The sequence below is a fragment of the Toxorhynchites rutilus genome, chromosome 2 (genome assembly GCF_029784135.1).
Source record: "Toxorhynchites rutilus septentrionalis strain SRP chromosome 2, ASM2978413v1, whole genome shotgun sequence".
In the NCBI taxonomy this organism is placed as follows: domain Eukaryota; kingdom Metazoa; phylum Arthropoda; class Insecta; order Diptera; family Culicidae; genus Toxorhynchites; species Toxorhynchites rutilus.
This window is the reverse complement of record NC_073745.1, coordinates 324,172,323-324,185,601: the sequence shown is the minus strand read 5'-3', so window position 1 is coordinate 324,185,601 and position 13,279 is coordinate 324,172,323. Positions and strand designations below refer to the sequence as shown.

At 41.7% G+C, this 13,279-nt stretch overlaps 1 protein-coding gene across 4 annotated transcripts in view; it reads right to left on the bottom strand.

Moving 5' to 3' along the window:
• LOC129771077 (5-hydroxytryptamine receptor 2B-like) overlaps positions 1-13,279 on the bottom strand; it is a 396,880-nt gene that overhangs the window by 131,036 nt on the left and 252,565 nt on the right. For all 4 annotated transcript variants that reach the window (XM_055774387.1, XM_055774390.1, XM_055774389.1 and 1 more), the window contains 4 exons: positions 11,861-12,234; positions 6,161-6,400; positions 828-961; positions 646-755 (listed from right to left, as the gene is read on the bottom strand). In XM_055774387.1, coding sequence (XP_055630362.1) covers positions 646-755; positions 828-961; positions 6,161-6,400; positions 11,861-11,927 — 551 coding nt within the window. In that variant the 5' untranslated portion in view covers positions 11,928-12,234. The remainder of the gene's footprint in view (positions 1-645; positions 756-827; positions 962-6,160; positions 6,401-11,860; positions 12,235-13,279) is intronic.

Genomic DNA, 13,279 nt, shown 5'->3' with positions numbered 1-13,279 from the left:
ACATGTATGCTTTTTCCCCTTTGATCATGAACTTGTCAACGAACATTGTTGTCGATACTCGAGTGATGTGGACATTCGTCTGAAGCATCAATATTCACCGAAAGAACATCAGTCTGGAAATGATATCCCACACCCACACGTCCTTGTTGCGAATCGATGTGACACATGCTAGTAATGCGGAAAACAAAAATTATACTTGTATGTGGAAAACCCTTATCTCAGCTGCGCTTGTAATCCTCCCCCGCTCTGCTGAATAAATATTTCGGGTGAGTGGGTTTGCAAGGAGCGCCAGTAAATTACAACATCGATGAATAAATTTACTCAACGTCAGTGCAGCCCCCCCCTCCCCCCTCACTATCGAACCGAGCGTCGGAGTCCGGTCAACCGGAGAAAACGTTTTCGCTATGCTGCTGCTGATGCTTCTGATGCCATGTTACAGCTCATGAATAAATTCCGACAGCAGCGGAGTGAATCCGGGATGATGTATACACACCAATGCGATGCTTCTATCTTCCGGCTAGCGGCAAGTATTATTTCTATTCGTTAGTGGTGATCTCCCACCCCTCTGGGTGTCGTTGGTGTGAGAAGCCTTCCCTTTTTTTTTCCAACGCTACTTTGAGTTTGAAGCGAGAAAAGCCGCCTTACCTGTCCGTGGCAATAGCCACCAGATGTAGAATTGAAGCCGTGCAGCAGAGAACGTCGCACGACGTCCATATATCACAAAGTTCGGGCCCCAGAATCCAGCCTCGGCTTATCTGTGGTGAAGTGGGGGAAAAGGTGATAATTTGTTTCACTGCAAAGTACACTGTTTGGGCCCCGGAAATTACCTCGTAAACTGCACCCAACGGCATCACTAAACACGCCACGAGCAAATCCGCCACTGCCAGTGACGCTACTAAATAATTCGCTACATTTTGTAAATTACGTTCTAATATGATGGCAGCAATTACAAAAACGTTTCCTGGAAGAAAGAAGAAAATAATGGATGAAAAAAAAATTAAAGTCATCGGAGAGCAGGAACTGAAATTTCAAAATCGGGACAGGGCAACGTAATTACCGCTGGAAAACTTAATGTTGTGAAATGTGTGTGAAACGTAAGGGGAGATGAAATGAAATGTTGAGCTGAATCGGTAATGATGGCTGTGGGGCGATATCGTTAATCAGAGGTAATCGCTGGGAATTATCATTCCAATTAGGCAAATGAATTCCGAGAGGTAATTGAATGAATATAAGTCGGGGTACGAATACCGAAAATTTGATACTTTGTCAACGAAATTGCGCCAACTGATTTCGGGTGGCATCAGATAATCTGGGAAGTTGCGAATGTTTTGTGTCAATGAATGCTATAATGAGCTTATGTTCATGGCGCAATAAATGATTTGTTAATTGAAATAAATAACGATTGAGTTAGCTGCACATTGAAAATAAATGTGTCCTATTCTCTCGATAAACGCTCCTAGGGGGATGCTTAGTGAGGGTAGAATAGCAGGATTAGTCGAATGGAGTTTTTTGCTTCATAAGAAAATGTTTTATAGCTGCAATTAGATTGATAATATAATTTTTAACCATAATTTCTATAAGGAGCATTTTGATGTTCTGCCGACAATGATATTATCATTTATTGTTGAGATGATGGAAATGAATGATATTTGGACACTATCAAAAAAAAAAAAAACTCTGGCAGATGATTTAGGTAGCTATCGGAAAGTAGCGTTGAATGTACAACAACATCTGTAGAGTAATGCGGGGCAAAGGTGCTAACTGTTGTCGTCCAATAACTCTTGAAATAAAAGCAAATAAAATTCCGTTTGCTTACCAAATTGTAACTATATATATTACCTTCGAAACGTAGTATAAGCGTTTCTCGAGTTGTGTTTGTAATTGGACAAATACCTATTTTAATACAAAAAGACAAATGCGCACCTTTGCCCCATAGTGAGGGCAAAGGTGCGCACTGTACACTTCTGAGATAACTTATACCAAAAATAAATGCTTTATCATCAGAAGCGGGAGAAGCATCATTACTAGAGAGTGTAGGCACCGTCCAGTAGGCAGGAGGGGGGGGGGTGTTCTGTGTTTTTTTATGGGTGGAGAGGAGGATATATCCGAAAATGTCCAACATTTGAAACAGAATTCGTTTTTGTTAACAAACTAGCTGACCCAGCGAACTTCGTCCCACCCACAATTGATATATTTATATAAATCATTTCGAACACTTCCCACAGAAATTATTTTGATGTACGTGATCTATACTCGCGGTTTATAATTTATTTTTTGACATATAAACCTGATGCAGACTAAGGCGCATCAATCCTGATACTGACTGTTCAAATCCGTGGCTCCGTGCTTGAGTTAAATCGTGAGGAACAGCCACCAAATCATTTTGATTTATATAGATCAAGTTTATAAATACATAGTTACCTTCACTTGATTTAAAGGGTGTGTCACATCAAATTGCATCACGGAAAAAACGCTGTAGAAATTTGCCCAGTAGACCGATCCTTTTGAAAATTTTAGACAGTAAAATAAAAACTATTAAACAACTTTTGGCATTTTCTTTTTATTCATACTTCGAGCCCAAGCCCGTATGCTCGCACCTTCCTCTTTACCCCGTCCATAAGGTTCTGTACAACGTCAGGTTGTAGTTTTTTTGAGCAGAAATCCATTTTCTCTTGAAGTCCGCCTCCGATTTGACAACTTTTGGGTTCTTCCGGAGGGCCTGCTTCATAATCGCCCAATATTTCTCTATTGGGCGAAGCTCCGGCGCGTTGGGCGGGTTCATTTCCTTTGGCACGAAGGTGACCCCGTTGGCTTCGTACCACTCCAACACGTCCTTTGAATAGTGGCACGAAGCGAGATCCGGCCAGAAGATGGTCGGGCCCTCGTGCTGCTTCAATAGTGGTAGTAAGCGCTTCTGTAGGCACTCCTTAAGGTAAACCTGCCCGTTTACCGTGCCGGTCATCACGAAGGGGGCGCTCTGCTTTCCGCAAGAGCAGATCGCTTACCACACCATGTACTTTTTGGCCAACTTGGATAGTTTCTGCTTGCGAATCTCCTCCGGAACGCTGAATTTGTCCTCTGCGGAGAAGAACAACAGGCCCGGCAGCTGACGAAAGTCCGCTTTGACGTAGGTTTCGTCGTCCATTACCAGGCAAAGCGGCTTCGTCAGCATTTCGGTGTACAGCTTCCGGGCTCGCGTCTTCCCCACCATGTTTTGCCTTTCGTCGCGGTTAGGAGCCTTCTGAACCTTGTATGTACGCAGGCCCTCCCGCTGCTTGGTCCGCTGGACGAATGAACTTGGCAAATTCAGCTTATTGGCGATATCCCGGACCGAACTTCTCGGATCACGTCTAAACTGCTTAACTACGCGCTTGTGATCTTTTTCACTGACGGAGCATCCATTTTTGCCGTTCTTCACCTTCCGGTCGATGGTTAGGTTCTCGAAGTATCGTTTTAGTACTCTGCTGACCGTGAATTGGACGATTCCCAGCATCTTACCGATGTCCCGATGTGACAACTCCGGATTCTCGAAATGAGTGCACAGGATTAATTCACGACGCTCTTTTTCGTTCGACGACATTTTTCCAAATTTACGAAAAATTGACAGTGAAGCATGGCCAACGTGATCTATACACTCTTATCTGATTATAAGCGAAAGCTGAAGATATAATTCCTAAAAATTAAATTTCTACAGCGTTTTTTCCGTGATGCAATTTGATGTGACACACCCTTTATTTGAAACTGATTGTTGAAAAAATCCAATATTTATTTGTAGTTCATTGTGAAAACATAAACATAAACGAAACATAACCGCTATTGAATTGAATGCATGGTAAAAATAAAAACATTTTTCATTTGAAATTCATTCTGAATTATTTTTAAGCAATTGTTTATTTTTATTCCTCATCTTGGATTTCGGTTCTGAGAATTCCGACGCTCTGCCTTGGAGCGCTGTTGCTTCGTTGCGCTGTGGTTCCACATGAAGCTAGAAGTCCAATCTCTTCCTGCTAGTTTTGCAACTTTGTTGAATTCGTGCTGAAGATTGTTGGCTACCGAAAAATCAAACGCCATGCGCCGTAAATCTTTAAAAGTTATACCATAGAAAACATTGTCCAGTGGCCTGCACTGCCGTAATCTCGCAAAGTGACGCAAGCGCCAGAGGGAGAAATTTTCAGTACGAGACTTTTCGCAAAATTGCATGTATAATCAGCATACGCGTACATTACGAAAGTCTGATCTGTACAAATTATGTACAATTGATGGAAATACATTGCCATCGGCTCGATTTTTGAAAAAATGCAGTTTTATTTAAGCTTTGTTACCAACGCCAGTTTGTTGTGGAAACAGCAACTTTTAATCGCTGTTTCCACAACCGATTGGCGTTCATCCATCAAAGTATGGGAGAATCTGTTTCCAAATATTTTCTACCACATGCCACCGTTAAGTGGAGTATGAGGTAGCATCAGGGAGAAGAGTTCTACACATTTTCCGTCATTGTAGCGTGTGTCGAGCGGGCCAACGTAGTTGAGAACCCGAATGTAACAACTATGGACAGCACTTTCTTTTCCAATCCAAAATGCAATTGAAAACATCCATGTTGAATAAGATAATGCCGTCCGAAATTATCCGATGTAAAGCAAATACAGTTTACGCGAGGATGTTCTGAATTTTGTTATAAGATGCGTTTCGATGGAGATTTTAGAAGAGTGCAGCTGTTCAGCAAATCCGACATTTACCCTTCGATCTCTCAGCTTCAATTTATCCGAAAAAGACATTGAGCAAGTGAGGTAAGTGAACATCGTCAAGATGCTTTGTCCCTTAATTGATGTTGTTATTTGAAATTAGTTGTCCCTTCTCGTTCATTCTATGCCATCGGAGCGGATTAAAAATCACATCGCATCAGATTCAAATTACAGTGGAAATGGCGCTTACGCCATTCCGTTTTCAAGCTTTTACGGGTTCAGTTTTCCACATTTCTATAAAACTTCGCAGTCGTTTGAAAGGATTTGGTATTCTTTATCGATCTATAACATAAAAAGTAAAATGTCAATTTTGGCGCTTGCGTCACTTTACGGCAGTGCAGATCCTCAGACTGCTCACTCGTAAATACCTATCTGAACCGCACTAGGTGCTCGCTGACACATTCCAGCAGAAGTAGGAATGTCAATAAAAGAAGATTCAAGTCACAAATAACTTTCTGGTCTGCCGAGGTCTGCCGCAATCCGACACTTCGAGACTCCCTCCTGAAGCCTCTGTCGGGTCATTTGAGCATTTCTGGAGTGCATTTCTTCAAATCAGTTTTCATCTTGTGGGTCCCGTTGAAAATTTTGTTGGAAATATTTTATAATTTTTTTTTCAGAGCAAAACGCTAGGTGTGAGCTTTTACTCCACAGCCACTGCGCACCTTTGCCCCACAAGCAATTTTTGAACTAATCGAATTTTTAAAAAAAAAGCTCTTGAACTTTTTCACAAAAACGAATACGCACTATCATCTACTATAGAATGAAGGTTTCCTTGACAGGTAGGTAGCTTCGGTACTTTTAGGTAAGTAAATAGTCATCTCCAAAACTGAATAAATTGGATCAAAACATCGCAAAACTCTTTTTACCTCATAACTTTTTGCCACCATCATGAAATGTATGTTTTTTCATATGTGTGAGCTGCTGGTGTAATAATGTACCAAACGACTACACTGTTGTCGGAATTTTATGCTCGTTTGCTTCAAAATGGCCAATGCGCACCTTTCCCCCGTGCGCACCTTTGCCCCGCACTACTCTAAATATATTATAAAGATACTTAACGTAAATACTATATAATATTACGCTCTCACTTAGTAAGTAGTTTATGTGCATATGTGCAAATGTGCGGAAATATTCGCGAATGTATATAACATTATTCAATACGTATTATGTTTATGGGTCTGAGTTTGTATATTTTAATTTATGACACAATTTTTCAACGCATGTTTAATGCTTAGGTATCTTGGAATCAGGTATGTTATGAACGCCTTGCGAATTCAGGATATCAGAAATAAAAAATCAATGATAATGATGGGATAGAATGGAATATTAAAAGTTCACGTTCTTGACGACTCACTAACATATTGGAAGTTAACTATTATGGGAATGGGTAATCTGTTTATTCTCAAGTGTAAACTCACCTATAACGGTAACTAGTATCATCAGTCCGAGTATGAGCGACGTCACCGCCATCGCGATAACGTCCGCCAGTGGTTCGTCCAGCCCGCCGGTCGTTCCATTGCCGGACCCGGCCAGGTCACTGCCGTTGGTGTTGAGCGCGGTGCCATTGAGCAGCAGAGTGTCGTTCACGAGACTTCCAAGCTCACCGGCCAGGTACGAATCCGGACTGCCACTGTCGATGAATATGTAATCGTACACATCTGCCGAATGGAATGGGCCATTCGGGAGGGATCCGTGCGGGCGCATAATGCATGTTTATTGTTCAAGGTTAAAGAAGATAGTAGTTGATTATTAACAGTTTTGCGAGATGAGGGGAAAAAGCTGGTTATTTGTTTCTGGTTAGCTGGTTCGTGTTTGGTTCATTTATTAATGGACAATCACACCTGCGTAGGGTTGCCCTGAATAATGAACAGGCCCACTGGGAAACTATATCATAGTCTTAGAGCTACATTTGTAGGGAATTGAACCAAGTTGGAACTAGGGTTTCTAATGCGTTAGCTTTGTTGTGGAATTTTTGACATGAATCACGCGTTCTCACGAATAACGATCATCCGTTGAAATGTCTATAATCAAAACAACAGTAATTAACTCCCATACAACGCTAAATACAAACTTCCCTCATCAGGATGAATAATTACACGCAACACAACATCCCTCATTTTTAATTGCAAGAAACTGTCTAATGAAGTGTGGGAAACAATACATCTTCCGCCGATGCTGATATACGCTTTTTTCCCCCATAAAGCCTGTGTGGGCACAGGATCCCTAGGATCCACAATACAGAAAGGCATTCACATTTTTTCCGCGTCACATACACACACACACACACACACATATCGTACACCACAAGCGCTTCCCAGGTTGAAACGACGAGCATAATTGTGCTCATCCTTTTTTTTCCGATGGATACGTTCAGCCACGCACGTTTCCTCGCACGCATTCCACCACCCCATCGGATCTCCCCTCCAGGTGTCAGCTATTAATAGACATTTGATTATCGCGGTGAAAATTCAGTCATGTGGGAGATTACTTTTCCCGGGAACTTTTCCCCGCTTTTTGCTCATATCGTCGTTGGAAGCATATATGGTAGAGAGAGAGAGAGAGAGTTCGGGTGCCGAATCGTCAGAAATACAAGCGGCACGCAGCGGGTAATTGATGCTCTAGCATTTATCATGCAGCGAAAAGTTTTTTTTGTGCGCTTTCTCGAGAAACAACAGCAAACAACGAAAAAAAAACGCCATCGATCTCCGGTCGGAGGCAGCGACCAGCGCTACCAAAAGTTCAGATAAAATGTTAATTAATACACTTTATCGCGGCTTTCGGAGGCGAGTTCACTCTCGCACGGCAACAGCAGCAGCGGCAGCGGGGGGCGATGCGTGTCAAGTGTCGTGAATTGTTGATTTCGCGATACGCTACCAGTGAAGTTGGATCTCGGATGCTGCCCCATTATCTCTGGACGCTGCGTGGAGGGGGTGGAATCTATTAGCGCTGACGAAGAGATGGGTGACCCTCGGATTTCCGGGGAATGGATTGCTGCGGTCGGATGTTGTTTTTTTTTTGGGGGTCAACGTCAAAGATGGAGTGTTATCCAATACGGTTACATGCGTATTATAAGGAGATAACAGTTGAGTTTTATTATACGCGATGTCACTGAAATAGCGTTGCGGTAGTGCTCGGAACTCGGGAGAATACAATCAGAACAAATTAATGTGATTTGCTGGGCTTCTGAAATAGATTGTTATAAGATTTGAATATATTAACAAAGTCGGATAATTTTTTGTCTTATGCTATTACGCTACGTAGTTCAGTAGAGCCCAAAAAGTTGACATAGGATCAGTATTATATCTACGCGATACGAATGAGATTTACTTATGCTTGACTTATGTTGGGATCTATTGAAGAGTGCCTTGCAAAGTGAATCTCTTATTGCCGAAACAGTGGACCATATTCTTCAACTATATTCAAATTGTTTTATGGAAAAGAACTAGCTTTCCGTTTAAGGGAATTGGATCATTTCCCAATTCACGGATTATTAAAAAATTCGTACGCTTGCGCTGATCTATATACCGTCATGAATCATATTTCGGACACTTTGTTCTAATATCTTGAAATGATAATATAACTAATCAAATAATATAACTATCAAATTAATATCATAATTGCTTCTTTAGAGTACTCCCTTGGTTTCACTATCATTTCACATGAGAACTACATTTGAATTATAACATAATCGGCAGAAATCTTACAACACTACTCATTATTGTTTGTGTTTGAAGTTTGCTTAGCGTGAGCAATTCTACGTGCAATTCTACCCGTTCATAAATATTAAAATTTCTCCCGTGTTTCATCAGTTCTCATCATCGTTAATAGTTTACTGTGATTGCTTGGTAAGTGTTTCGTAATTGGCTATAACTTATAATCAAGTGTAATGTAATTTTCGTCCAAAAAATTACAAAATAAAGTGTCCGAAATTTGAATTCAATCTGTCCGAAATTTGATTTAGTGTCCGAAGTTTGATTCTTATTCGCTTCATTTGAAAAGCATTTTATTCAATGATTTTTTTATGTTTTCAATCAAATAAAGGGTGTGTCACATCAAATTGCATCACGGAAAAAACGCTGTAGAAATTCGCCCAGTAGACCGATCCTTTTGAAAATTTTAGACAGTGAAATAAAAACTATTAAACAACTTTTGGCATTTTCTTTTTATTCATACTTCGAGCCCAAGCCCGTGGTTCTTCCGGAGGGCCTGCTCCATAATCGCCCAATATTTCTCTATTGGGCGAAGCTCCGGCGCGTTGGGCGGGTTCATTTCCTTTGGCACGAAGGTGACCCCGTTGGCTTCGTACCACTCCAACACGTCCTTTGAATAATGGCACGAAGCGAGATCCGGCCAGAAGATGGTCGGGCCCTCGTGCTGCTTCAATAGTGGTAGTAAGCGCTTCTGTAGGCACTCCTTAAGGTAAACCTGCCCGTTTACCGTTTACCGTGCCGCAAGAGCAGATCGCTTGCCACACCATGTACTTTTTGGCAAACTTGGATAGTTTCTGCTTGCCAATCTCCTCCGGAAGGCTGAATTTGTCCTCTGCGGAGAAGAACAACAGGCCCGGCAGCTGACGAAAATCCGCTTTGACGTAGGTTTCGTCGTCCATTACCAGGCAATGCGGCTTCGTCAGCATTTCGGTGTACAGCTTCCGGGCTCGCGTCTTCCGCACCATGTTTTGCCTTTCGTCGCGGTTAGGAGCCTTCTGAACCTTGTATGTACGCAGGCCCTCCCGCTGCTTGGTCCGCTGGACGAATGAACTTGACAAATTCAGCTTATTGGCGACATCCCGGACCGAACTTCTCGGATCACGTCTAAACTGCTTAACTACGCGCTTGTGATCTTTTTCACTGACGGAGCATCCATTTTTGCCGTTCTTCACCTTCCGGTCGATGGTTAGGTTCTCGAAGTATCGTTTTAGTACTCTGCTGACCGTGGATTGGACGATTCCCAGCATCTTACCGATGTCCCGATGTGACAACTCCGGATTCTCGAAATGAGTGCACACGATTAATTCACGATGCTCTTTTTCGTTCGACGACATTTTTCCAAATTTACGAAAAATTGACAGTGAAGCATGGTCAACGTGATCTATACACTCTTATCTGATTATAAGCGAAAGCTGAAGATATAATTCCTAAAAATTAAATTTCTACAGCGTTTTTTCCGTGATGCAATTTGATGTGACACACCCTTTAGTTCACCAGTCGTCCTCGCTAGTCAGCGCTAGTCAATTCATTTTCTAGTCAAGTCGTTTTTTGTTGGCGGCGACTGCCGAAGCAGTTCTATTCGAAGCGAAGCTACTGGGAGTAGAGTCGGTCTTCATTTTTCACCTTCGAATATTTCGGGCCCTGGTCGTCAGTATGTGAGACGTCCACCCAATACAGAGTATCAACCGCAGTACACGATTAAGACAGTAAAGTACGGTGGAGCAAAAATTATGGTATGGGGATGTTTTTCCTACAACGGCGTTAGACCAATTCACCACATACGAGGCGTCATGGATCAATATGGTTACATCAAAATTCTTAGTGAGATTATGTTGCCTTATGCTGAGGAGGAGATGCCACTAAAATGGGTCATGCAACAGGACAACGATCCGAAACACATAAGCAAACGCGCTAATACACGGTTTAAGGATAGGAAAATTAAGCTCATGGAGTGGCCAGCGCAGTCTCCGGACTTGAACCCGATTGAGAACCTGTGGGGAGATATCGAATGCGCTGTTTCTGAAGCTGAGCCGAAAAATGTGGATCAATTGTGGTCTGCAGTTCGTGATTCTTGGGTTGTGATACCTGTTTCTCGCTGCCAAGCACTTGTTCCAAACTCCAAAATGATGTGTTGCTGTTATTAAGAATAAGGTTCCATTACAAAGTACTGAAGTAGATGATCAAGATATAAAATCAATTACGACAACTTCCTTCATTTTAATCCTGTTTTTCTAGTGTTAACAAGAATACTGCTATTTTTTTTGAACACTGTCTTTTTGGAATAACTGATAGTTTTGATAAATAATAAAATAAAACTTGAAACAAATACCATACTTTTTTATGCTGGAACACTCTTTAAAAAAATACTATGAAGGAAATTGGAATCAAGAGACTAGTACACGAGCTGATGTATGCGCCGGTTAGTGACCATTCTATCCTGGATTCCTCGAGTCGAGAAGACGCACCACGCTAGATATGGGGTACAGACTAGGGGGGGCGTTGCTGATTAATGGTCAGCTGCATCCCAATAGGAAGTATCCCGTGTCGGGCACAGGTACAGAGCATTGGAGACAGCAACATCACAATTACGAAAACACTTGTAATACTAACCTCGAGCCAACCGCGAGTAATCGGTTACATATTACTAACATAGTTATAAGGCAAACATTGCCGAAATATTGAACTTCCGGCCCCGTCAGGTTGACGCCATATGAGCCTTAATAAAAATATATATTTTGGATAAAAAAAGAGACCAGTTTCAAATTATTAACATTTAAAAATTTTCAAATCACCACTGCTATTATTTTGAACACAACTGTAGGTGTATATCGACGGAGTCGCTGCAGCGAGTAGTGTTTTCATCACAGATGCCAACAGAGCGTCCAAATAGTGATCACGTAATTTGTAGAAAAGATCCCGATTTCATCAAAATCAAACCAAAACAATTTTAAAATATTTGTTTCTGATAGTGCAAAAATCATTTTGTTGACCCTACAACATTTTTTTCAAATCGAAACTATGCCGAGCTAGAGCCGATTTCAAATCATATCGATATCATCAATTACTGTTCTAATTGGTACATGAAACATGTACAGATTATATATTTCTTTATGAGCGAGAACCAGTCCAAACTAGTTTGTTGACAATTGTCCTTGTCACAGTTGACTGCCACGTTCACTTGATTCCGGTCCCGTTAAATTATGGCTGTTGGGATTCGGTAAACTCGACAATATCACCGCAATATAAACATTTAACTGCCCCAATCGGACACATATGTCCATCCAACCTAAGCCGTACTTTCCCCAGTTGAATCTACATTATCATACGCTCGGCCGGTTGATACAATCGAACCAAAACCAGAATCAAACGGTCCAGATTTTGCACATACACTCGATCCGATTCACCTACCGTTGGACTTGGTGAATGTGGTCCCGAGGCTGGGTGGTCTGGGCGGTGGTGCCTCGTGGAAGTCCATGTTTTCACGCCAGGAGTTTTACTGTCCTGCCCTGCTATAAGATTGATGACTCAGCCTCTACTGCCATGGATGAGGAGCCGCCCGTTTGCTGGTGACGATGGTGATGATTCCAGGGATCTCCGAAACAACCAAGGGAATGGCGACGCTGGCATGCGACGAATTACGCTGAAGACACTCGACAAACGAACGACGGTGGTAACTTTCCGGCCCCTGTTGATTGATAGCGTTGGTCATGGCTGTTGTCGTCGTGGTGCTCGGTGCCCCTATCGGTATTTGGCGTGGCGAAACGGCGTCTCCCCCGGAGAAGCTGGAAGAAAAACCAGAATAAGGTATCACTGTTCGACCGGTTGAAAGATAGGTACGGTAAGGAAGTGTAAAACGGTATTCATGTTATTTGATTTATCCTAATGGTAATTGATACGCGCCCAGAATTAACGCAGTGGAAGACGCAGATAATCGGAGATGGATGTTATTGGCTATAAATAGCCGTCTGATTGAAACGGATGGTGTGCCGCAGTGAATCTTGATTAATGCTAATCAAGCTAGAGAAAGTATTTCGTCGTTCCGGCTTGTCAGCTTAGAATATCTGCGCCGAGCTGAGGTGGTTTCGCGCAGAAAAACAACACCCACTTTGTGGCTACTTCAACATAACCATACCATGTAAAATCATGAAAGCGCTAGATTTTTTAAATTTTTTTTTCTGCAGACCATACATACAATGGGGTTGCTTTGAAGTCGTTTTTATCATTGCATGTGCACATACTTCAAACCGACCGCAGTCGGTCTGTGTGAGACGTAATGCATCACATCCTCGGGATTACTTTTTTTTTATCTCTCGCTCGTCAAGTTATGTGGATTTTTAGCATAGAGTGGAGGTTTGGTCATTCGGTGGGGAAACTCCATCCGGTTCTTGTTTTTTGTGTTTCTGCTGTAAAATAATACTGTTGAGTGGCGTTTCAAGATAATTTTAATGATTGACAGAAGCTGCTCTTCAACCACCATTGGGTTTGTCGGTAGACAGGTTTTTCAATCCGTACTTTTTCATATTCTTTCTCCTAAATAAATAAAAAAAATGCACATGAGGTATAAGATATCCAAACTCAATGTTTATTTAATTCATCAAAACACGTAGGCTAGTGATCCATTCCAGTAATATGACAACGCTACAAACAAGCAATACTTTTACGGCGAAATAAAACCCGATTTTTGGGGTTTCCAACTGTTGTTCACTGATGTTCACTCTGTTTTAAGATATAAAAATGAGCTTTCGTCTATGAATGTTATATATAAAAATTTCGATAATAATTCCTCTGTATTTATTTTTTAGAAAAACTTGCAAATACGAGAATAAT